The following is a 25,197-nucleotide window of genomic DNA, read 5'->3' as shown; positions in this document are numbered from 1 at the left end:
ATTCAGGAAGATGCTCCTTTAAACTTCTTTAAAGCCCTTATAAAAAGTTACTCTGTGCAATGCTGAGTGCTATATAAAATGAAAAAAAAAAAACTGTAGAATTTTAGTTTTCAGTAATAAAGGCATTAAGCGGCCCCATTACTACACTCTGCATTTCTAAAGAGAGAGACTGGAATAGCAGATTAAAATGATTTCAAGTAATTTGATCATGCAATGACTGTAGTGGCATTCTTTGCCAAACCAAGCATTCTACTGATGCCACTGGCAACCTGCAGACAGCACAGTCTAAAGCAACTAAGGCCTGCATTCTTTAGAAGGAAATTCATAACAGCAAGGAGAGCAGTGCTTTCGGTTTTATCATTAACTAGTTTAACTGGGTTAAACTGATTGACTGGATTTGCTATGCAAGGAAATTTTGTTAGAGTGACTCTATTAAGACTCCACTAAAATGGAAAACAAAGGTAAATAAAACTATAATCCCCCCAAATCCACTTTGAGCAAGTTTATCTATACATCTAAAGGAAAAAAATAAAGTTTTCTTTGTATGGTTAGACGTGGCATTTTTAGTGACATTATAGTAAATTGACATTTTATATGTCAATGGTAGCCTAAGCTATTTCAAATTACTACTTGTTCAGTAGTAACTTGTTTTTTCAAAGTATCATCATGATATCTCATGGGCTGTGAATTAAGAAAGAGATATTATAATCCCTAAAGACAATGAGATCAAGTGACTTATCCAAGGACACAAGCAACTTAGCAGCAGTTTTGAGACAATAACCCAGTTTCTTGATTGGAATGTGAGCCTTGGAGTATGAAAGAAGATAATGGATGTCAAGCTCTAAATACAGTATTGCATGCATAGAGATCTTTGATGCATTTCAGTTTTGGTGATTACGTTTGTTTCAATAACTCGCTGGTGTACAGTAGAACTGCCTAGTGGAAATTCCAAGTGGGCCCGTGGAATACAACCAATATGAATATCTACTGGTATAAGAGCCCTTCAGAGTCTACAGTGTGAAATGTTTTATCCCTTTAGGACCTCTGAGATCAGCAGCCATGAGTTCAGACTCAGAAATGGCTGTTTTTGGGGAGGCTGCTCCTTTCCTCCGAAAGTCTGAAAAGGAGCGCATTGAGGCCCAGAACAGGCCCTTTGATGCCAAGACCTCAGTGTTTGTGGCAGAGCCCAAGGAATCCTTTGTCAAAGGAACAATTCAGAGCCGAGAAGCTGGGAAAGTGACAGTAAAAACTGAGGCAGGGGCGGTGAGTAGAGACCCAGGAGCCTGCCATATTTCATTGAATTTGGGGAGGGAGGGTTTGGTCACTCCATTGATGTTAATGGTTATCCTTCTTATTTACTAGACTCTGACAGTGAAGGAAGATCAGGTTTTTCCCATGAACCCTCCCAAATACGACAAGATAGAGGACATGGCCATGATGACCCACCTGCATGAGCCTGCTGTGCTGTATAACCTCAAAGAGCGTTACGCAGCCTGGATGATCTATGTGAGTGTCCCCTACCAGGGGTCTTTATTACCATCACTGCGTACCTTATCAGCCCATGGCCTCCACTGCAGCATAAAGAGTCCCAAGTAGTGACATATTTTCATTTTCACTATTAGCATAACTAATTAAGTGTTTATACTATTATAATGAACTATATAATGAATATTACACTTTAGTAAGGCACAATGCAAACACCAGCACATCTTTTCATTCAAAGCCAAGGAAGGACATTATCTTTGTTGACTAGATTGACCACAGATCTATAATTAAATATTTGAGCAGTTACTGATTATATCTCAACTATCTGCCTACATCTTCCCCACCCCCCTCTCCACATTCCAGTTGCAGAATCATTCCAAGGAGGGAAAATATAAACTTATATTTTATCACTTAAAAATGATTTTTAGGGACAAATTTCACTCATTTTCACTCTGCCCAAATAACAGTAATTTGCATCTATGTGTTCTGGTTCCTTCTATTTGGAATGCCACCTCTTCTGTGAAACCTTTCCAACTTCCCCAGGCAGAGTCTGGTGGTGTGTCCCATTGTTTCGGTCCCTGCAATCATATTGGCCATGTTTTTCCTGCATCATTCATTATATCACTGTCTCCTGCGTTGACTGGGAATTCCTCAAGGGACACAATCTCATTTATGTTTTATTTCTACTGCCTGGCAGGGACCTGGAACATAATTCACTTTCCAATAAATATTTTAAATTCAATATATTATGTTACATTCATACTTTTTTTAACCAGTGCTGATATTTAGCTGGGCGACACCTATACAGGCGTATCTGGTGTTTGTGGTCAACTCTGTTTTAACTGGTTGTTCTGTTCTGGACTAGTTGTCAAATGTTTTAAAATTACTCGGTTGTAATCATAATATATTTACATCATTTTTTCTTGTTTCTTTATAATTTAAAATAGTTTGAAAAATATATTCCCAGTGTTGTTATATACTGTCACGTTTACCTTTTTTAAAGGTTAAAAAAATAAAAAACAAAAACATGTTTTATGTTGCCTTAGGATTTACTACAGTTCACCTAATCACTTCCTCATTGTTAAACATTTAGCTAATATCTAAATTTATGTTGTTATAAATTTGAATTATCTTAATTCTGCAAAGGAAGTATATGACTTTCTTTAAAAGAGTACAAATGTCTCATAGAACACATTTAAAAACAAGCAAATAGACAAACATGTTTTTACAGTTCCTGCCACGTAAAAAAGCACTGTGACAATTTCTGAGGGGAGAAATAAGAATTCTGAATTATGGTCCCTTCCCTCAAGGATGTTGCTATCACATTGCTGAATCCACCAACTAGTTTTCATGTTGATGCCTTAAAGAAATGTAGAACATTCACTTTAATTCCTCCTTTTTGTTAAAACCCAATTAATATGGAACTGAGCAAATAACAGAAAAGGCCTTTGGGTAGTAATTCTTTCTTTCCTTGCAAAGACCTACTCAGGACTCTTCTGTGTCACTGTCAACCCCTACAAGTGGCTGCCAGTGTATAACCCTGAGGTGGTGGCTGCCTACAGAGGCAAAAAGCGCCAGGAGGCCCCACCCCACATCTTCTCCATCTCTGACAACGCCTATCAGTTCATGCTGACTGGTGAGTTGGTCAGATGTTTTGTGTGTACATAGTATTTCTAGAGTAGAACCATAGAGGAGAGGGTGGGGGAGAGAGGGAGAGAGAGAGATTCTATAACCAAACCAATTTCAACATACTTCAAAACTATCCCCTCGAGGTGATACAGGTATATTTATGAGATATTATATAATGGCTAATGATTTCTTAAATGTTTAAACTTCAGTAAAGGTTGTCCATGATTAAATAATTTACTTTTGAATGACTCAGAAATTCAAATAAATTTGAACAAAAATACAAACATATCTGTGTACATGTACACACATGCACATTCAGACACAGAATCACACATACAAACTTTGGATCTCCACTTATCCTAAGCCAAAAAACAGGAGAGTAAACCTTGCCTCTAGGGTTTTATTCTCAATAACATAAATTGTGACCAATGAACATAAATTAAACATGCCACAAATGCTATTTCTCTTTCCCCGGTGCCAATTTGAACAGTCCTAAAATTTTAAAGTATATAAGGTATTAAGACAGTTATGTTAATCTGTTTTTTACAATATTGTCTTAGATAGACTTATTGTAAGTACCAGAACTCCTCTGGAAAGAGCTTGAAGAATTCCTTGTTAGAATAAAACATCGAAACAAACTTTTATCCTCCCCTGAAAAATATGACTAAACCCATGAGTACTTTCACAGCAACCTCCTTTTACTATTTTTCTTACTTTTCCACATGCTAAAAATATCTCCAACATCCATTTTTCATTACTTCTTTCATCCACAAAAAATATGTAACTAACTAAAGTTGTCATCAATACTCAAATCATAATGTCAAGTCCGCTTTTGTTATTTATTTAATGGTAGAGTACTAAAAAGAAAGTCTGACGTTTCAGGAAAATAGAGCCATGTGATTATCAATTATACTCTGGCTTTCAAACATTTTCTTTCATCCCAGAATCTTCTCCTCAAATGAAATATTTCTTGAAAGACTTGAACATAAGACAGATAAAAGTGGCAGTGTTAATTTTAAATGGGTGCATGTGTGCAAAAGCAGGGGAGAGAGTAGAAAAGAGAGGTACTAGAAAGATGGTAGACCCAGTACCCACAAAGCCCAAAGGATTGCAAAACCCAGGTTTAAAAATATTAAGTTAATTCCATTTTATTTTGTCATTTACAAATGTATAAGAAAACAGTACTAAATGTCCACATTTTCTCTTTTGTAGACCGGGAGAATCAGTCAATCCTGATCACGTAAGTAGATTTTATGCTTTCTTTTCATGAATGTGATAGCTGCTAGCTTTGGGACCTCATTTGATTTTGTTGTGATTTGACAGTGGAGAATCTGGTGCAGGGAAGACTGTGAACACGAAACGTGTCATCCAGTACTTTGCAACAATTGCAGTTACTGGGGAGAAGAAGAAGGAGGAGGCAACCTCTGGCAAAATGCAGGTGGGTCTGATTGTCAGGATCAGAATCCAGGCTCTGTTAGGGTTCTCAGGTAAGAAATTCCTAAGCCTCAGATGTGAGGACTGCGCTCTCCTTTGCAGGGGACTCTGGAAGATCAAATCATCAGTGCCAACCCCCTACTGGAGGCCTTTGGCAATGCCAAGACCGTGAGGAATGACAACTCCTCTCGCTTTGTAAGTCTCTTGGACGCTATGATTGGCTCTGTTCACAGGTCAAAATTGATGGGATGCTTGTGAATACATTCTTTGAATCTTTTATTAACATTATATTACACTGACTTTTTTCTTCTGAACATGGATCAAAAATCCTGTCTTAAAAGATATGTGCCCTTTTCTGAGTTCATTCTTATCTGTCATTATATTATTATTCACAATTAAATTTTTCATTTATTTTCAATTGATGATAATTGATTACCTTTATGAGGCAGACAATGATGTTTTAATATATTTATACAGTATGAAATCAAACTAACGTATCACCTAGCATATGTATCAAATGTACAAATTTTAAAATAAAAGAAAATTCTTTCACTTACAAAATAGGAGGGTTTTTTTTGTTTTTTGTTTTTTTTTTTTTTTAGTTCTAGACACAAATCGTCTCTAAATTGATTTAGTATTAAAGCCTTACCATCTCAAGTGTTTTGGAGTTTGCAAAGATTTGATATTATTGAAAAATAAAGGAATAATATTAGTTTTCCTTTCAAGGGTAAATTCATCAGAATCCACTTTGGCACTACAGGAAAACTGGCTTCAGCTGATATTGAAACATGTAAGTGCTCAAATATCCTCGAAAATAATTTCTGTTCCTCATGAGCTATAAAATTAACCAAAAATCAAATTTGTAAATCACAGGAATTTTTATACTTTACCCGTGTATTGTTTGTTTTCTTCTAGATCTGTTAGAGAAGTCTAGAGTTACCTTTCAGCTTAAGGCTGAAAGAAGTTACCATATTTTTTATCAGATCACATCAAACAAGAAACCAGAACTAATTGGTAAGAAATATCATATTTCCTTTTCAAAATTCCTATAATATTACCTCTGAATTTATGTCTGAATTTTGTTGAATTTATACATACTTTATTTTAATTTTTGTGATACTAGGATTGAACCCAGAACATTCTGCCACTGAGCTACATCCCCAGCCCTTTTTATGTTTTTATTTTGAGATAGGATCTCACCAATTTACCCAGGCTGGCCTCAGATTTGTGGTTCTTTTGCCTCAGTATCCTGAGTAGCTAGCTGGATAAAAAGCATGTGCCACTCCACCCAACTTGTTATTTAATTTTTAAAAGAACTTTGCAGGCTAAGGGTATAACTCCATGGTAGAATGCTTCCCTACTATATGCAAGGACCTGGGTTGGATTCTCAGCATGGCATAAATAGCTTGTAACTTTGTTAAAATGTGTATGTGCTCACTAAAAGAACTCATAAGAAAGAAAAAGGAAAACTGAAATAACACTTCCAATTTCTATCACTATAGTACTAAAATATTATTCTAGTCATTTTCAATACATAAATCATAACATGGATACACACATACAACTTACATAACTGAAATAATAGTTACATTCCCTTTTGTAATTTTTTGCTGAACCTATCATGGTTTTCTCTATGTCAATAAATATAGATTCACATTATTACTTTTAATGGTTGCATAGTGTTCCACTCTAGAAATAAGCATAATTTACTTAATCATATCATACCTTTTAATGATATTTAGGTTGTTTTCAAAATTAAATTGTAAATAGTCAACACTGTTATTACTACTTATAGATACAACTTTTTTCATATGTAATGATTTTTGGATTATAATGGTGTTTAAAAATAGGGAATGATAGGAGATACCCTGACAACAACTTTAAGGGATTTGAGATGGTGTTAAATATCCTTTAAGAGTCCCTTCACTGCCCATCAAGCATCTTTTAACCAAGCATCATAAAGTGATCTTAGAATTTGTCTAGAAATCTCTTGCTTTGATGAAGAAGATTATTATGCTTATCTTTGCTCTTTTCTATGTATTTAGAAATGCTTCTGATTACCACAAACCCATATGATTACCCATTTGTCAGTCAAGGGGAAATCAGTGTAGCCAGCATTGATGACCAGGAAGAGCTGATGGCCACAGATGTAAGTAGAACACACAAAAACTGGAATTACTACATTGGGTCAGAGCAATGGTCCATTTAGATAAATATTTAGTATCCCATGGAAATAGCAAAGACTGAAGTGTTAGGAGCATATGCATGCCTCCTGGAGTCTATGAAAATGTTAAGATCTGCCTCTACAACATTTTAATTTACCTTAATAGTCTAAAAATTTATTATTTTGGGATTTAAGCAATTTAACTATTTTTATATCTATTTTCTATGGACCAAACCACCTCTCAAAATAACAAGGGCCTTAAATTTACTATCCTTGTTCCCTAAGTTTACTTTTTGAACCCTCAGATGATACACACCTAAAATTAGATTGCTCTGTGCTGGTTTTTGGTTGACCAAACCTTTTATGCCCAATCTAAGGAATTTCTTGCCCCCTATTCATACTGGTAGTTTCAGTTTGACCAATAAGTCAGGAGTGGGAATGTGAACTATAAATAGCAAGTGTGTGGACTATAACCTAACAGTTACATTATTGATTATTTGACAGAGTGCTATTGATATTTTGGGCTTCACTAATGAAGAAAAGGTATCTATTTATAAGCTCACGGGGGGTGTGATGCATTATGGGAACATGAAATTCAAGCAAAAGCAGCGTGAAGAGCAAGCTGAGCCAGATGGCACTGAAGGTATCAGCTGAGTTGATGTCATATTTGTTTGACTCACATTTTTAACCTGTTTCCTGTGAGTTTTCCTAGAGAAGACAAATTCACTTTTAAGAATTGAGTGTTAATTTATACCAAAATAATATATTGTGTGAAACATGGGCATTAGATAGTTTCTATCATTTCCAAATTTCTTTAGGGCAAACTACCCATTACCAACGTCTTTAACTTAATGAAAAAATGGACAAGAAAGTTCAAAAAGTGATACATAAAAAACTGTACAAAACACACGTAGCTTAAAAAATTTAAGGAAGTGGGTATCTTTGGGCCATAATAAAATTGTTCTACCTTGTTTTCCTTTTAGTTGCTGACAAGGCAGCCTATCTCCAGGGTCTGAATTCTGCTGATCTGCTCAAAGCCCTCTGCAACCCCAGGGTCAAGGTCGGCAATGAGTATGTTACCAAAGGCCAGACTGTAGAGCAGGTAGGTACATAATTCAAATTCATCACCAGGACAAAGAACATTTTTATAGCTCTTACATAACTTTGAGAGCTCTGTCTTTGTCTTTCAAGGTGACCAACGCAGTGGGTGCTCTGGCCAAAGCAGTGTATGAGAAAATGTTCCTGTGGATGGTCGCCCGCATCAACCAGCAACTGGACACCAAGCAACCCAGACAGTACTTCATTGGGGTCTTGGACATTGCTGGCTTTGAGATTTTTGATGTGAGTATGTAGCTGGCTGGTGAAGAGATTTTTATAGTAGGACATGGGAATAGTAACAAGAAAGATTTTATGAATATCATGACCTTTTCTTACAACTGTCAGTTATATTAAGACTTAGATTTATTTGGCAGCTACAAATCATTTATTGTAGTGGCAATTCCACTTCTATGAGAAACAAAATGCTTAATGACGACCTGAATTGCTAAGTGATCCAAAGGGAGTCATGAATTAATCTGGTGTTGTGGAGGGAGGAGGATTCTAAAAATCCCACAAAACAAAATGAAGCTAATGTGAAAATATCAAAGTAAACCTTGTGATTAAGTATGCTCTGAAAATATAGTGGAGGAATCATTTGGAAATACTTAAACAGATAATAAAAGCTGAGAAAAATTTTATAATTTAGATTCAGTATTCATAAATGAAATTAGCTTTTAATGCTCATTAATGTGATATCATGAAATAAAAGTTCATATTTGATCATGAGATACATTTTTCCTGCTTATAGTTTTTAAGAAGTTTATCTTCTTCCTAATTATTAAAGTAAGATTTGGACATTACATAAAATATAAAAAAATCAAGGGAAAATATTCCACATAATTGGACTTTATATCTAGTTAATGTTAATGTTAACATTTTGGTGGAGTTTTAAAATATAAGTGTATGTTCTCATACTGCACGTGATTTTGGTATTATGATTTTTTTTCATTTCATATTAAAGAATAGAAGTGGTAATTATTGCTCACTTGAAGTGCTGACCAAAGTGAATTCCTCATAATGTAGACTCCTAGATAATTTCTCAGGGGTTGCAAGTTGGCTCATAAGTCCACTGAAAACTAGGAGCCCTCTAAAAGATGTAGAAGATAATGGGAATAAATATGGGATGATTAAGTAGGAACTCAATAAAACACCTGAGTAAACTTTAGCAAATGCAGGGGAAAATAATACTAATAGGATTTTCTATAAAATGGTAGTAGGAGAAATAGTAGATTCCACACATCTTCAAACCTTCCATACATTTTACTTTTTATTTCAAAGTAATCTCTTTGGTCCAGTGATTTTCACATCTGTCATCTAAAGGCTACTGGACAAAAAGTTTTAAATTTAAAAATACTGTATTTTTTTAAATGCTCAATTTTTTAAGAGAGAAGTAAACACATCTATTTATTTAGTTCAACAGCCTGGAGCAGCTGTGCATAAACTTCACCAATGAGAAACTGCAACAGTTCTTCAACCACCACATGTTCGTGCTGGAGCAGGAGGAGTACAAGAAGGAAGGCATCGAGTGGACCTTCATTGACTTTGGGATGGACCTGGCTGCCTGCATTGAGCTCATTGAGAAGGTAACCTCCTCTGTCTACTTGGTCTCTACTGCCCATGTATCTGCTTTTCACATTTACCCACATGCCTTTTACCTCGTCTTAAATTCAGCCTATGGGCATCTTCTCCATCCTGGAAGAAGAGTGCATGTTTCCCAAGGCAACAGACACCTCCTTCAAGAACAAGCTGTATGAGCAGCATCTTGGAAAGTCTGCCAACTTCCAGAAGCCTAAGGTGGTCAAAGGCAAGGCTGAGGCTCACTTCTCCCTGATCCATTATGCTGGTACTGTGGACTACAACATCACTGGCTGGCTGGACAAGAACAAGGACCCCCTGAATGAGACTGTGGTTGGACTGTACCAGAAGTCTTCATTGAAAACTCTAGCTTTCCTCTTCTCTGGGGCTCAAACTGCTGAAGCAGGTAATGCCCAAAAGTCTAACATTTTCTGTAGATATTACAAAATGTGATGTTAGATTGAGGCTGGAAAACTCATAGTCCTGGCAGAATGTTTGCTGGCCAAACCCATTATTCCCCTAAGCATTGAGTAGGCAGGCTGGTCTATAATTATACATGTGTGGCTCGAGTCACTAGAAATAGGGGTCCTACTTGCAAAGAGTGAGAGAGGAGGAACTATCATACTCTCAACCAATGAAAAGCCTCAGCTTCTATGATTGCTTCTGCTTCTTCCACTACACTGAATATCTGGAGATATTTAAGATAATGTAGTTACCAACTTCTGCCTCTCTATACTTGCTTTATTGATGATTTCTGAAGTTAGTATATCCTAAATGTCCAAATATCGGGGTGTCCATTTCTATATGATAAAGGGAATGGCCTTCACATTATTTCCCAATGAAGAATGAATCACAGAAAAGTGGATGCAAACTTAGTTAAAAATACAATTCAAACAGAGGCACCAAGAGAGTGAGGAAATGCTCCATTTGATGAACACAGAAAAGCACAGACATCTGCAAATTGGCAAGGATAGCCCTGTTGATTCAGAACCACATTGAAATGATACTTCTTTTTCTCCAGAGGCAAGTGGAGCTGCCAAGAAAGGTGGCAAGAAGAAGGGCTCCTCTTTCCAGACTGTGTCTGCCCTTTTCAGGGTAAGGAAGAAATTGTTCTGGGAAATTACATTTCCCAGTTACTTTGGGAATTTTTTTTCTGGTACTAGGGAATGAATGCAGGGCCTTGCATGTGCTAGACACTGAGCTAAACCCCTAGCCCATAAATTCGTTTTCAGAAACATAAGATCTTCTTTTCAAGAGACATTAGGAAAGAACTGACATTAGCTAATGACTTCTATTGATTTAAATTTGGAGAAAAAGGATTTAAATTACTCAGAAATGGTTATCTCACCTTTCATGCTAAGTCAAATAGTGAAGAATATGTGATAGGAAATTTCATAAAACTTAATGCTCATAATCTAGTGAGTCTGACAAGGAACAATGACATGTACACAGAGAGACTAACAGACATTGGCAAGACTAATGACATCTAGCAGATAACCTACAACAAAGCTCACATGGTGTCCTTGCTCTTAAATTAATTCTCAATTATAACTGGTAGATATGCTTACTTATAGATAATCTTATGTCCTAAAATTTTACAGAGCTGGAAAGAGGGAGCTGTATTTATGAGAAAAAGTTCAATTGTGTGCAGGCTTGCATTTTTGTTTTGAAGAACTATAGAGTTTAGTAGAAGAGAGTGTGATCATCTAGTATGGGTAGCAGTGGCCTTGTAAGTGTCTGTGGGTGGCCAAGAATGTAGGTAGAAAGAAGGACAGTGCTGGTATAAACTGAAAAGAAGCACATTTGGTTGCTGTGAGTAACTCCTGCCAACCTAAATTCAGAAAAATGTACTGAGGAAGAAACTAATCTCAGGAGAAACATTTGAGTTATTCCTTTAAATGAAAACAGTCCATTCAGGTCATTTAACCCAGCCATAAAGACTGGCTTTATAAACACTGCCAACTGTTCATTACCATGTCCACAGTCTGAGATGACAGGATTTTTCCTGGTTTTACAGGAGAATTTGAACAAACTGATGACCAACCTCAGGAGCACCCACCCTCATTTTGTAAGGTGTATCATTCCCAATGAAACTAAAACTCCAGGTAAGAAGTTCTAGAATGAAAGAAGAAGACATGATTGCCACACCCCCTTATTCAGAACTCTGCAGTGAAATATATATGTATTTTTTAGGTGCCATGGAGCATGAACTTGTCCTGCACCAGCTGAGGTGTAATGGTGTGCTGGAAGGCATCCGCATCTGTAGGAAAGGATTCCCAAGCAGAATCCTTTATGCAGATTTCAAGCAGAGGTCAGACTGTCCTAATTATGGCATATCTTGAAGTTTTATACAAATAAATTTAGTACAAGCAGAACAATTTAGTGAAAAAATTTTAATTAGCCAAAAAAGAAAAACGTGTACACCTCAAAAATACCTTTAAGGTATTTAATAGGTATATTATATTTTAACCACTGTGTAGAATTTTCATTGAATTTACCAAGCTCCCAACTAGTTTACAGATGTGTGTGCATTAATTTCAATTTAGTTTTGAGAACTATCTTTTTGAATACTTAGTATGTTTGGATTATCTAATTTAATCATTATAAAAATATAGTATAGGTAGGCACTAACATGACTTCATTTTATAGATGAATAACCTGAGGTTTAGAGAGATAAGTTATTTGCCCAAAGCCAGACATTTAATAAGTGGCTGAGTTGGTAACTCTCCCATGCATGTACAACTTCAAATAATTCCTGTTCTGTTGCTTCCTTTAATTGTATCTATCTTCATTTTTCTCTCATACATAAGCTTCCAAGTGTTTTGCAGAAACAGAGGGGACATGTCACAATTCCTTAGATCCTTTTTCTCCTTCCTAGATAAGCCTGTCTTGTAAATCCAAGAATAAGCTTGGGTGGCAACTGCAGGGAGCAGGTCTCCTAAGTCTAGGCCTGGTGGAGTTGGACAGAGAGCTTCAGTGCTCAAGACTCGATGCACCCCTAAGTTTGATTTTAAGTGTTTAGGGCAGTTCTCCATACCTGAAGTATCTTCTACCAGATTTTTCAATAAAAAGCACTCTTGGACTCGGGATTTTAAACAGCAAATTCATCAAGCAGGGATAACGTTATATTTTATAGGTCATCTATAGCTTAATGTGAACAAGATTATAAAGTTCTTTTCTGAGAACAGGGTCTGATGAGGCAGAAAAGAAAATTGCAACTCTTTAAGAGATGGTAAAATGGAGTACAACTTGATAGCCAATAGGTTGACCATCCATGTAAGCAATGTCATCCCTCTTTGAACAAAGAATAATATTTTTAAGAACTTTTATTTTTAAATAAATCACTTAATATTTAGATATTATTTGTTTTATTAGTAAACCAAGCATTATTTTATTTTTTTAAACTGCATTTGCTTTACAGATATAAGGTACTAAACGCAAGTGCTATCCCTGAAGGACAGTATATCGACAGCAAGAAGGCTTCTGAGAAGCTCCTTGCGTCCATTGACATTGACCACACCCAGTATAAATTTGGTCACACTAAGGTAACATTCTCTAAATCCAATCTGATACTATTCCTGTTCTTTTGAATTTTATGCAACATTTCTAATCTGGAACACTGCCCCCACACAGGTCTTTTTCAAAGCTGGTCTTCTGGGGCTCCTAGAGGAGATGCGAGATGACAAGCTGGCCCAACTGATTACCCGCACCCAGGCCATGTGCAGAGGGTTCTTGGCAAGAGTGGAGTACCAGAAGATGGTGGAGAGACGGTATGAAAATGTACTGTTTATTCATGTCTTTCATCCTCAAAAACACCCTTGAGGTGACTTACAGTTAAGACTCAACTGTGCTGAGGACACTGAAGGAATGGTAAGAGTCCCATAGAGAAATGAAGGAAAACTTAAAGGATCATCACCATGAAATATATTCTGAGTGTTTGGGTAAAAAACTGAGAAGCATGAAGTGTTCATAGTTTTCATCTAACAAGAGAAAATACATCAGTGAGAAAGCAGAGACAATTTTTTACTGTAGCACTTGGTTCTAATATGATTTATTAGGCAGATGATTAAAGAGAGGACATTGAAATGTATAGCATTTTCAAGAATGGTTTTATACAGGATATAATCCTGTATTATCCTTCCTCCATCTGATCATTTCTATTATTGAACTATCATGATTTAAAATATTAAGGGCATTTGTCTATGAAAGACTTGTTGTAGTAAATTAATACAATGTCATCAAGGGATATGGCTTCCTGGTGATCTAATTTGTTGAAGGGACAGAATTCAAAGACTATAGTGCTAGGCTTCTCAGGCTGCAGGATATACATGACCAGGACCTATAGTGATATATGCATTTTACATTGCCATTCTATGTATATCCACACATATGTGTAAATATATAAACAATTTACATAAAACAAATTTTATTTTTACTATTTGAAATTATGCTTAAACTTCTGTGGCATTCTATTTTACTAAAAATAATAAATTTGGGTCCTAAATGCACACACACACACACACATATGTAAATAATTGTCTATATATGAGGGTAAATAATTTATTCAAATAACCTAAATTAAAGCAAATGTGATATTATAGAGTTAATGCAAAATTCACACCACATTAAAATATAATACTAGAGATTGTCAAATAAATTCTAGCATCTTTAATCAGATACCCCACAATCTTTAAAGGTCATGTTCACCTCCTGCTTCCCTTATGGTATTTTAGTAAGAATGTTTGAGAGGCACTGAGGCACAGCAGTACTTCTCAAAGTGTAGTCCTTGATTTGCATTATCACCATCCCTTGTTAACCTGTTAAAAGTGCACAATTTCAGGTCCCACCCCAAATCCTCTGAATCTGACTCTTTGGAGGTGGAGTTCAGGAATCAGTGTTTTATCAATCCCGTCAGGTCATTTTTATTCATTCCGAAGTTTGAGAAGCAATGAGGTAGAGGAATGAGTAGAGGAATGGCAAATCCTCAACTATCACCCCCAAAATATCACTTGCTTAATCTGTGCATTTCAAAGAAGGTGAGGATTAGAGTGGGGACAGAACCTCCAACTCTTGCTGCCTAAATTTCATCTCATTTCATCATCCACACAATACCTAATTTGCAGCCATTGAATTTTAGGGAGTCCATCTTCTGTATCCAATACAACATACGAGCCTTCATGAATGTCAAGCACTGGCCCTGGATGAAACTGTTCTTTAAGATCAAACCTCTGCTAAAGAGTGCAGAAACTGAGAAGGAGATGGCCACCATGAAGGAAGAATTCCAGAAAACCAAAGATGAACTTGCCAAGTCAGAGGCAAAAAGGAAGGAATTAGAAGAAAAGATGGTGTCACTGCTAAAAGAAAAAAATGACTTGCAGCTCCAAGTTCAGTCTGTAAGTTGGGGTAGCATGTTGGGTATTGCTAATCAGAATGCAGGTGCTAGAACTCTGACCATTATGGGCAATGGGCTGGATAGTCAGCAGAGCAGACAAGCATTGGAGAGAGAAAGTTGAAGCCCTCCATGTATCCCTTCATTGCCTGTTGAATCCCTTCCATACAGCACCACAACAATTAGGTAGAAATGTCCATCATCTTTCATTCTACAATTTTATTAAACTCCAGGATTTATGTCTTTTCCTTTTGAAGAAAGTCCTTGAAAGTGATTTTAAAATGAAGTAATCCCAGATAAAATATTAAGGGGAGGACATCACAGAGGGAGATTTTTTTCCTGAAGCTTCTTTGAACACTTTTTTAATGTCCATGAGTCTTAAATTACAATATTGACAGCTGGAAAATGGCAGCATTCAACACCAAATTTTATTGAATTATTGTTAATTATTGATATAAAAAATTCTTATCCACTCTTTACAATCTATCGCCATAGTCAGTACCCTATTACATCCACACCTAGATTGCTTCATCAGTATCTAAATTGCTCTGCCTACTTACAATTCTCTCCTATTCTGTCCAAGCTACTCACTGCTCGCTCTTGGGCCAATCATTTTAGAACTGCTTCCATCAACTTGGAAATGTAATTTATAGGACTGTTTTTCATTTAGAAAGAATTGAATTGGTCTGGTATAATTTACTCATCACAAAATCATATATTTTTTTCTGGTAAGATTAGTCTCTGCTGTCAAGTTTGGGCAGTATAATAACTCCTTCAAGATTACAGTAGGAAAAAAGAGCCTCCCCTTGCATTGTTTTTTCTTTATTGCCTCTACCCCCTTCAAATCTATTCCAAATTTTTTTCTGTTCTCCCCAAAGATTTACTCAGAATCTGTTCTACACCACTACATTCACTACATAGCTATACAGAGAATATATTCTTCTGTGTATTCAAAAGTTGATATGGAGGATCACTGGTGAATACAAATTTCATGTTTCTCTCATTTTCTGCCTGCTCTGTTCCCATTAATTGGAAACAGTGGGTTGCCAGGAATTTTTTGATTACTTTTTGCCTCAACTTGAATTTAAAGCATCATAACCAGGGTCATCTTTCAGTACTACAAAGAAATGTATTTCAATAGCAGTTGCAGGTGGAAATTTTCTGGCAGGAATGCTTCCCCATCCCCCACCATGATTTTCTTCCTAATAAGTTGATTTCTGCAAACCCAAATACTATCCATCTCTCAAGACTTAACTCAAATACCAATTCTTATATTAAGCCAAACTTGGCCCAACTTCTCTGTTCTCTGATGTCATTAATTGCTTTCTACATTAACGGTAGCCTTTGAGAGAGAGGTTTTCTAATCTATTGTGGAATATACTCTTCTAAAGGAACAGGTCAACTACCAATACTTTTTGGTTTTTCTACATATGAAAATGTACTGCTCTTTAGTAAGTGGTCATGAAACAAAATCTGTGAAGACATAAACAAGTGAATACAGGAAATCCAAGAAAAAAAACTGTAAACATTTATACTTTTATCAGTGTAAAGTATTTATTCTTTCTTCTCAATTGTAATTTCAAGGAAGCTGAAGGGTTGGCTGATGCAGAGGAAAGATGTGACCAGCTGATCAAAACCAAAATCCAGCTTGAGGCCAAGATCAAAGAGGTGACCGAGAGAGCTGAGGATGAGGAAGAGATCAACGCTGAGCTGACTGCCAAGAAGAGGAAACTGGAAGATGAATGCTCAGAACTGAAGAAAGACATTGATGACCTTGAGCTGACACTGGCCAAGGTTGAAAAGGAGAAGCATGCCACAGAGAACAAGGTATGAAACATACTCTGTTGTACTGTATCCAGGTTCTTCTCAGTCAGTAGCAGAGGTCACCTCTTTCTTAACCCCTATAGGTGAAAAACCTCACAGAAGAGATGGCAGGCCTGGATGAAACCATTGCTAAGCTGACCAAGGAGAAGAAGGCCCTCCAAGAGGCCCACCAGCAGACCCTGGATGACCTGCAGGCAGAGGAGGACAAAGTCAACACCCTGACCAAAGCTAAAATTAAGCTTGAACAGCAAGTGGATGATGTAAGTCCAGCATTATCAAGGAAATTATTTCTTCTAAAGGAAACTGGGAATTCCTAGTTCCTACTCAACATAATTTATATTTAGCTTGAAGGGTCCTTGGAGCAAGAAAAGAAACTTCGTATGGACCTAGAAAGGGCTAAGAGGAAACTTGAAGGTGACTTGAAGTTGGCCCAAGAGTCTATAATGGACATTGAAAATGAGAAACAGCAACTTGATGAAAAGCTCAAAAAGTAAGTATGAAAGAATAGCTCAGGAATTTGCTTCCACTGCTGGGTATGAACTAAATTATTGCCATTTGCTGCTTTTCCAAAAGGAAAGAGTTTGAAATGAGCAATCTGCAAAGCAAGATTGAAGATGAACAGGCACTTGGTATTCAATTGCAGAAGAAGATCAAGGAGTTACAGGTAAGTACATGATCTCCATCACTTTAATTCAACAAGAAAAATAAATGACTGGCACAAGAAACTGAGTTTGTATTTTCCACCATTTCCAGGCTCGCATTGAGGAGCTGGAGGAGGAAATTGAGGCAGAGCGGGCTTCCAGGGCCAAAGCAGAGAAGCAGCGCTCTGACCTCTCTCGGGAACTGGAGGAGATCAGTGAGCGGCTGGAAGAAGCTGGAGGAGCCACTTCAGCCCAGATTGAGATGAACAAGAAGCGGGAGGCTGAATTCCAGAAAATGCGCAGGGACCTGGAGGAGGCCACCCTGCAACATGAAGCCACAGCTGCCACCCTGAGGAAGAAGCATGCAGACAGTGTGGCTGAACTTGGGGAACAGATTGACAACCTGCAGCGGGTCAAGCAGAAGCTGGAGAAAGAGAAGAGTGAGATGAAGATGGAGATTGATGACCTTGCTAGTAATGTAGAGACCATCTCTAAAGCTAAGGTACAACAGATATGGGAAAACTGACATTAATGACACTAACCCATATGGACACATCATAGTTCAAAAAGGACACATTATACACATTAAGTCATTTATTATTTGCAGTTATCCAGGAAGGTAAGCATAAAATAAATAAAGCCTTTTTAATTATTTTCATTTAACATATAAATAAACAGAAAACCAAAGCACAGCAGAGTATCACCCCATTTATAATAACAGTGCTAGCTTTGGAAAATAGGTCATTTGTGTTCTTCAGTCCCCCAACTTGAGAGTACAACTCTCCCATGTTTTCAATTATCCAATAGCAAGGTTTCAGTGTATACAAAGGCAATGCAGTAGTTTTTAATATGCCTTTAGAGTATGTACCATATAATTCTTGTGGAATCTTAAAATTGAAACCTACTATTTAACTTTTATATTAATACTGCACATAGCTTCATGACTAGCTTTTGTAAAATAAAAATAAACAAATTCTTCTATATCACAGTGCATATTAGATAATTTGACTTATGAATCAAAACAATTATTAGATATTTCATTTGGGGAGAATTCTTAGCTGCTGCAAAGATCACTATCTTGAAGGGTCTCCACTTCCTTCTTTCGCTTTTTATCCTGTAGGGAAACCTAGAGAAAATGTGCCGCACTCTAGAGGACCAAGTGAGTGAACTGAAATCCAAAGAAGAAGAGCAGCAGCGGCTCATCAATGACCTGACAACCCAGAGGGGACGCCTGCAGACTGAATCTGGTAAACCTCCCCTCTTGTTTGGTGCCTAAGAGTGGTGGTGATGATGATATGGTTAAGAACAAATGATTTGGTGGCAGTCTAATAAAAGCAACTGAGATCATGTGTGATTCATTGAAAGGCTCAGACTCTTCATCTAAGTGCAAGGTCATTTGGGGACAACTCTGGAATAAATATTTTCATATAACTAAACTAAGCTCTGCTCCAGAAAGGCCTTGAATATTTATTTTTCACAAAGGGGATGTTGGAATAGAGGTCATTCCAGCATGGGTTCAGGACTTCTTTGTCAAGACACATTTTTTAAAAAAAGTTTGTATCAACATTAAATTAACGACTAGGGTAATGGATAGGCCTATCTCTCAAAAGTCTATGGAAGTGGAACTATGTAGAATTGGACATTTTATCTCCCTTTTTGACAGCCTTCAAAAGGTTTTGCAACATATAAAAGGCTAAAATAATTAGTTATGGAGAGGACAAAAAATTTGAGCTATATTTATTCATATGGATTGATATGGAAGTTCCACCATAAATACCCAAATTTAGCGTTGACTATGAAGATGCCAATATAGAATTCAATAATCTGAGTATTCATTTTGGGGGGATAAGGATAAAATTTATTTTTAACATGGGTTTGCAGAATATTTTCTTCATTTAAAAAACAATGTGCTATTTCTTTGTCTAGGTGAATTTTCACGCCAGCTTGATGAAAAAGAAGCTCTGGTGTCTCAGTTATCAAGGGGAAAACAAGCATTTACTCAACAGATTGAGGAATTAAAGAGGCAGCTTGAAGAAGAAGTAAAGGTAACAATTATTCTGAGTTGACCATAAACAGATACAGTTATACCAACTTTTAGACGGTTTTGAATTGAAACTTAAAAATTAAACAATTAAACATCCAATAAAATGAAGGCATAACTATCTCCACAGGCCAAGAATGCCCTGGCCCACGCCCTGCAGTCCTCCCGCCATGACTGTGACCTGCTGCGGGAGCAGTATGAGGAGGAGCAAGAATCCAAGGCGGAGCTGCAGAGGGCGCTGTCCAAGGCCAACAGTGAGGTTGCCCAGTGGAGGACCAAGTATGAGACCGATGCCATCCAGCGCACAGAGGAGCTGGAGGAGGCTAAGTATGTGCACAGCACTGAAAGAATGTGCTGAAAACTTGGCACAGTCAGTGAATTAGTTTGACAATGCTTAATTAACTAGTTTCTATTTGCCAGTCACTACCAAGTCCTGAGAATGATTCATGAATATAGCAAACAGTAGTCCCTACTGCACAAGACTAAAATCCAGTTAAGAAATCAAAAATGGCAAATGATTACTAATTACAGAGCTTAAGCCATATGCCAAGCACACCAAGCTCATCGCTGCTTTAGGGTTTTGTGCAGTTCCCTCTGTTTAGAATACATTCCATACTGGTCTCCCTCTAGCTCATTGTGACTTCTTTCAGATGTTGTGACTTGACTCAGATGTTATCTCCCAAGGGAGGCCTTTCCTGAATACCTGAAGTAGTTGCCCATAATGTACCCTACTTTACTTCTCTTTGTCATACTTATATCTGAAAGTGTGGTCATGGATTTTTCTGACTTGCTTATTGTTTATCTCTCCCACTAGTTTGTAAGCTTTATGGCAGGGAACATTTTTGTCTTATTCATTGTTGTCTCAATGACTGGTTTATAAAAAAAGCTTGCTGATGTTTGTTGATTGAACTAATAGATCACGTTAGTGTGAAGTTTCCAATATGCTTCAGTATGCTAACAATTTGTGATTGTTATTATGTTTATTTCTCCCTAAAATTTTATATAATTTTTCAGGAAGAAGCTGGCTCAGAGGTTACAGGCTGCTGAGGAACACGTGGAAGCTGTGAATGCCAAATGTGCATCCTTGGAGAAGACAAAGCAGAGGCTGCAGAATGAGGTTGAGGACCTCATGCTTGATGTGGAGAGGACCAATGCTGCCTGTGCAGCCCTAGACAAGAAGCAAAGGAACTTTGATAAGGTGATGTCTGTAGCATTCACTGCTCTCACTTTTTTCTGCCCTATACAGCAGGTAACCACTCTGGATTTTTCAGATCCTGGCTGAATGGAAGCAGAAATATGAGGAAACACATGCTGAGCTGGAAGCATCCCAGAAGGAGGCCCGCTCCCTTGGTACTGAGCTGTTCAAGATGAAGAATGCCTATGAGGAATCCTTGGATCAGCTAGAAACCCTGAAGCGAGAGAACAAAAACTTGCAGCGTGAGTCCCTTTCACTTTCAATAATATTCATGACTTGGAGGAATCTCTCTCTCATGCATGTGTTTGACCAAGTCCTTACCTGTCTGTTACCCAAACAACAGAGGAGATTTCTGACCTCACGGAGCAGATTGCAGAGGGAGGAAAACGTATCCATGAACTGGAGAAAATAAAGAAACAAGTAGAGCAAGAGAAGTGTGAACTTCAGGCTGCTTTAGAAGAAGCTGAGGTACAGATTGAATTGTATCTTATACACAAACAAATCAGAAAAAATTAAATACATCTTTGTAGGTTGTAAAAAGATAGACAGAATAAAATTAATGCCTTGCAGAAAAACTTCAAAATGCTTCTTGCTAATGTCATCTTTTGTGGTCTTTAAGGCATCTCTTGAACATGAAGAGGGGAAAATCCTGCGCATCCAGCTTGAACTGAACCAAGTCAAGTCTGAAATTGACAGGAAAATTGCTGAGAAGGATGAGGAAATTGACCAGCTGAAGAGAAACCACATTAGAATCGTGGAGTCAATGCAGAGCACACTGGATGCTGAGATCAGGAGCAGGAATGATGCCATCAGGATCAAGAAGAAGATGGAGGGAGACCTCAATGAAATGGAAATCCAGCTGAACCATGCCAACCGCATGGCTGCTGAGGCCCTGAGGAACTATAGGAACACTCAAGGCATACTCAAGGTAAATGGCTTCAAAAGATGGACCCGGGGGGCTGGGGATATAGCTCAGTTGGTAGAGTGCTTGTCTTGCATGCACAGACCCTGGGTTCAATCCCCAGCGCTGCCAAAAAACAAAAAGATGATTCCAGGACAATTGGAATGACTGCAGCCTGAGAACATGATATCTCAATGATCTCTCATTGCACAGGATACCCAGCTGCACCTGGATGATGCTCTCCGGGGCCAGGAGGACCTGAAGGAACAGCTGGCCATGGTTGAGCGCAGAGCCAACCTGCTTCAGGCTGAGATTGAGGAGCTGCGGGCCACACTGGAGCAGACCGAGAGGAGCAGGAAAATCGCAGAACAGGAGCTCCTGGATGCCAGTGAGCGTGTCCAGCTCCTCCACACCCAGGTGGGATTTAGAACAAAGAACTCCCCTGTTGGTTGATGTTTACATGCCCAGAATATACAGGCCTGAATTTTTTATATGACGGCCAGGTTTTATACTTTCATCATTTTTTTTACTGTATTATTGAGAAAACTTCCACTATTTTATGTTAAACAAATATTATTGACTCACTTCCTATAATAATCTAAGGCTAACTCATTGTCTATTATTTTTTAAGTTTTACTGACTCTTCTTATTAATATTGACATTTTATTGTGCAGAAATTGAATCTTGTGAACATTATTATTTTATCCCTGTGAATGGTTTCACTGGCAAATGATAATTTTAATATTATACAGCTATTTCGTCTGCTTATGAAGTATGTTCTTGAAGATGTTCAATATTCTATAACATTTCTATTTTATTTATTTGCACTACATAACAAGATTCCTTAATACTGAAAGCATTTCTTGTATTTTTTAACCTAATTTTTTTTTCAAAAAATGGTACTTTAATAGCATAATAAGAAGATGTATATGTTATTTTAAAATAGAACACTAGCCTGATCAACACCAAGAAGAAGCTGGAAACAGATATTTCCCAAATGCAAGGAGAGATGGAGGACATCATCCAGGAAGCCCGCAATGCAGAAGAGAAGGCCAAGAAGGCCATAACTGATGTGAGTAGCAGGCATAGTTCTCCATTAATTTAGCAGTACGACTGCCTACAGCAATAGTTTTCTTGATTTTTTTTGGTTTATTTGCCAACAAGGCTGCCATGATGGCTGAGGAGCTGAAGAAGGAGCAGGACACCAGCGCCCACCTGGAGCGGATGAAGAAGAACATGGAGCAGACAGTGAAGGACCTGCAGCTCCGTCTGGATGAGGCTGAGCAGCTGGCATTGAAGGGTGGCAAGAAGCAGATCCAGAAGCTGGAGGCCAGGGTGGGTCTCCCAATATCTATTTCCTTCTGCTTCCAGTGCCTGATTTGATTAAAGTTCTTTCTAAGAGCCTACCTATTTGCAGGTGCGTGAGCTGGAAGGGGAGGTTGAGAGCGAGCAAAAGCGTAATGTTGAAGCTGTCAAAGGTCTGCGCAAACATGAGAGGCGAGTGAAGGAACTCACTTACCAGGTACAGCATTAACTTTTATCACCTAAGCATTCTTCCAAATCAATGTGAAATGCTCATATACAATGATACAATAGCGCTTTAGAAATAAGGTCCTATGGTTTTTATGATCTTTCAGACGGAAGAAGATCGGAAAAATATTCTCAGGCTTCAGGATTTGGTAGATAAACTTCAGGCAAAAGTGAAATCTTACAAGAGACAAGCAGAAGAGGCTGTAAGTATCTTTAAAGTAGAAGGGAAGAATGAAGTCCTTGGGTTAAGAAAAGCTAATAGGTATTTACATTCATTATCCTGTTCATTTTTGTAGTTTTATTTCTTATCATTTGTAATATCAAAAGCTTGGTTTTAAAAGTTAACTTTCACTTAACAAAGAAACAAAAATTTAAAAGCAGAAATAACACAGGCCATAATCTCTGGTCATTGTCTGCTAAAATTGCCAAGTGATGAGAAAATATAAACAAAAATCCCTATATTTAAATGCTAAAGAAGAAACTTTCCTTTATATTTCTTTGGATAAATTTAAAATAAAAATCATAATTACTGAATAATTAATTATAAATAAAACTACAAGGAAGATGCTACTTTTACAAACCTACATAATGAAGTCAAAGCTATTGACTGAAAGTTACTTCATTGTATGTGCTTTCATTATGAGTTAAAAATAAAAATAAATTAATAAGTGGACAGTGTAATCCAGAAATTATGAATAACAAAACAATGGAAATAAGAAGCACTATTAAAAAAGGTAGAAATTGATAAATTGATTAACTAGAGTGTAATATTTTCTAATTTGACTATTTTAGTTATATCTAATAACTTTGGGGAATTGATATACTTTTGAGTAGTTTAATCAAGGGGAAAGTGAGAGAAAATATAAACTCACAACATTATAAATAAGAAAAGAAATAAACCATGGACATAAAAAAATTTTGGTGTAATTACTATGTAAACCTACCAAAAAAATTGAAATCCTGAGGAAATTTATGATTTTTCTAGGAGAATATACATTACCAATTTGGCTGGATAAGTTATTTCAGAATTACTTCTGAAAATGGACCCAGGACCGGACAGGTCTTTCAAAATTTCAAGGGACAGATAATCCCCCAGCTATGTAAGCTGTTCAAGATCATGGGAAAAGACAGAGAGCTTTCTAATTCATGTTAAGAAGCCTGCATAACCCTCATACCAGAACCTGTCCAAGAGAGAACAGGGGGAAGAAAATACAGGCCATTTTATTCATGAGTGTAGTTGTAGCATGGGTAAATTACTAAGTTGTAAGACCCTTACTTTATTAAAGAAAATTTCTATTGGTATTTAAATAGGCTTAGTTCCTACAATGTAAGGATTACTTTATAAATAGGGAGTCTGTCAGTACAATTTTTACATCCAAAGCAGGAAGAAAAAAGTGAATGTATTGTGCCAAAACATTCATAGTAAAATACATCATTTATTTCAATTTTAAAAACTATTATTAAATTCATCCTTAATATGATAAAGAATACTTAATTTTAGGGAACAGTCATCATCTAACATCAAGTATTAACAACTTTGACTTTAATATTCTTTCCTTCTCCTCTGATCTTAACATTTTTTATTGTTCTATTTGTGGTACACATCTTTTAATATGCTTTGGTTTAAAAATTAAGTTTGTGATTATTTATGAGGCACCAAGCCCCAGTTAAATCACAATATTAATTTCAATGATAAGCAAAATCTTGGAGATGGTAAGATTCTGCTTATCTATAGATGCCAAATCCTTTCATCCCTTAAGTCTTTAGTCTAGAAAGATGTGCAGTATGGGCTTCTTACAATTCCATTTTTATTCTCAGGAGGAACAATCCAACACAAATCTATCTAAATTCCGCAAGATCCAGCATGAATTGGAGGAAGCAGAGGAAAGGGCTGACATTGCAGAGTCTCAGGTCAACAAATTGCGGGTAAAGAGTCGGGAAGTTCATACAAAAATTATAAGTGAAGAGTGATCAAGTCCGGATGCAATGGAATGACTGAAGAGAGGCACAAAATGTGAAGTCTTTGGTCATTTTCCTCTGTAATTTTGTCTATTCTACCCTATTGTGAAGGAAATAAAAAGTACAGAATATTTTGCAAACCATATCCTTAGGCTTTGTTTGTTTTCTCTCCTAAAATGATGTGAAAGTTTAAATAATCTCAAGCCTCTTGAGCAATCACATTTAACCTGCCACTATGATAATACTTGAAAACTATGAAGCTGTCACTTATCAGAGAAGCCAGTTCTGGTGAACAGAAATCTGGATATAATTTTTCTTTCTAACCTTTCCTG

General features: G+C 37.0%; 1 protein-coding gene across 1 annotated transcript; it reads left to right on the top strand.

Annotated features, from left to right (window-relative positions):
- The first annotated feature begins 1,047 nt into the window (after nt 1-1,047).
- Nucleotides 1,048-24,996, top strand: LOC124102268 (myosin-2). Its single transcript, XM_046458496.2, has 38 exons — nt 1,048-1,263; nt 1,363-1,506; nt 2,965-3,121; nt 4,327-4,354; nt 4,438-4,552; nt 4,651-4,743; nt 5,275-5,338; nt 5,464-5,562; nt 6,594-6,697; nt 7,217-7,355; nt 7,696-7,814; nt 7,904-8,053; nt 9,223-9,393; nt 9,482-9,791; nt 10,407-10,480; nt 11,403-11,490; nt 11,579-11,696; nt 12,807-12,930; nt 13,019-13,155; nt 14,523-14,778; nt 16,359-16,601; nt 16,682-16,858; nt 16,943-17,088; nt 17,172-17,262; nt 17,352-17,741; nt 18,360-18,486; nt 19,166-19,284; nt 19,411-19,607; nt 20,295-20,478; nt 20,552-20,717; nt 20,819-20,943; nt 21,095-21,403; nt 21,590-21,793; nt 22,323-22,448; nt 22,541-22,711; nt 22,794-22,898; nt 23,014-23,109; nt 24,725-24,996. Exons 1-38 carry the CDS (start codon nt 1,060-1,062, stop codon nt 24,875-24,877), a joined length of 5,823 nt encoding a protein of 1,940 aa, XP_046314452.1. The 5' UTR covers nt 1,048-1,059; the 3' UTR covers nt 24,878-24,996.
- The last annotated feature ends 201 nt before the right edge of the window (nt 24,997-25,197 follow it).

This window comes from Marmota monax, unplaced genomic scaffold (assembly GCF_021218885.2).
Source record: "Marmota monax isolate L192 unplaced genomic scaffold, Marmota_monax_Labrador192_F-V1.1 WCK01_AAM20220418_F8-fsc01140, whole genome shotgun sequence".
Classification (NCBI taxonomy): domain Eukaryota; kingdom Metazoa; phylum Chordata; class Mammalia; order Rodentia; family Sciuridae; genus Marmota; species Marmota monax.
Note: the sequence above shows the minus strand (reverse complement) of the source record. Positions and strands in the feature narration are given on the sequence as shown.

Excerpts from the sequence above, each read along its gene's own strand:
- LOC124102268 (XM_046458496.2), top strand. The coding sequence starts at position 1,060 with ATGAGTTCAGACTCAGAAATGGCTGTTTTTGGGGAGGCTGCTCCTTTC. Across the intron at positions 5,563-6,593 it reads CAAGAAACCAGAACTAATTG|AAATGCTTCTGATTACCACA; the intron begins GTAAGAAATATC and ends CTATGTATTTAG. Across the intron at positions 16,602-16,681 it reads AGCATGCCACAGAGAACAAG|GTGAAAAACCTCACAGAAGA; the intron begins GTATGAAACATA and ends TAACCCCTATAG.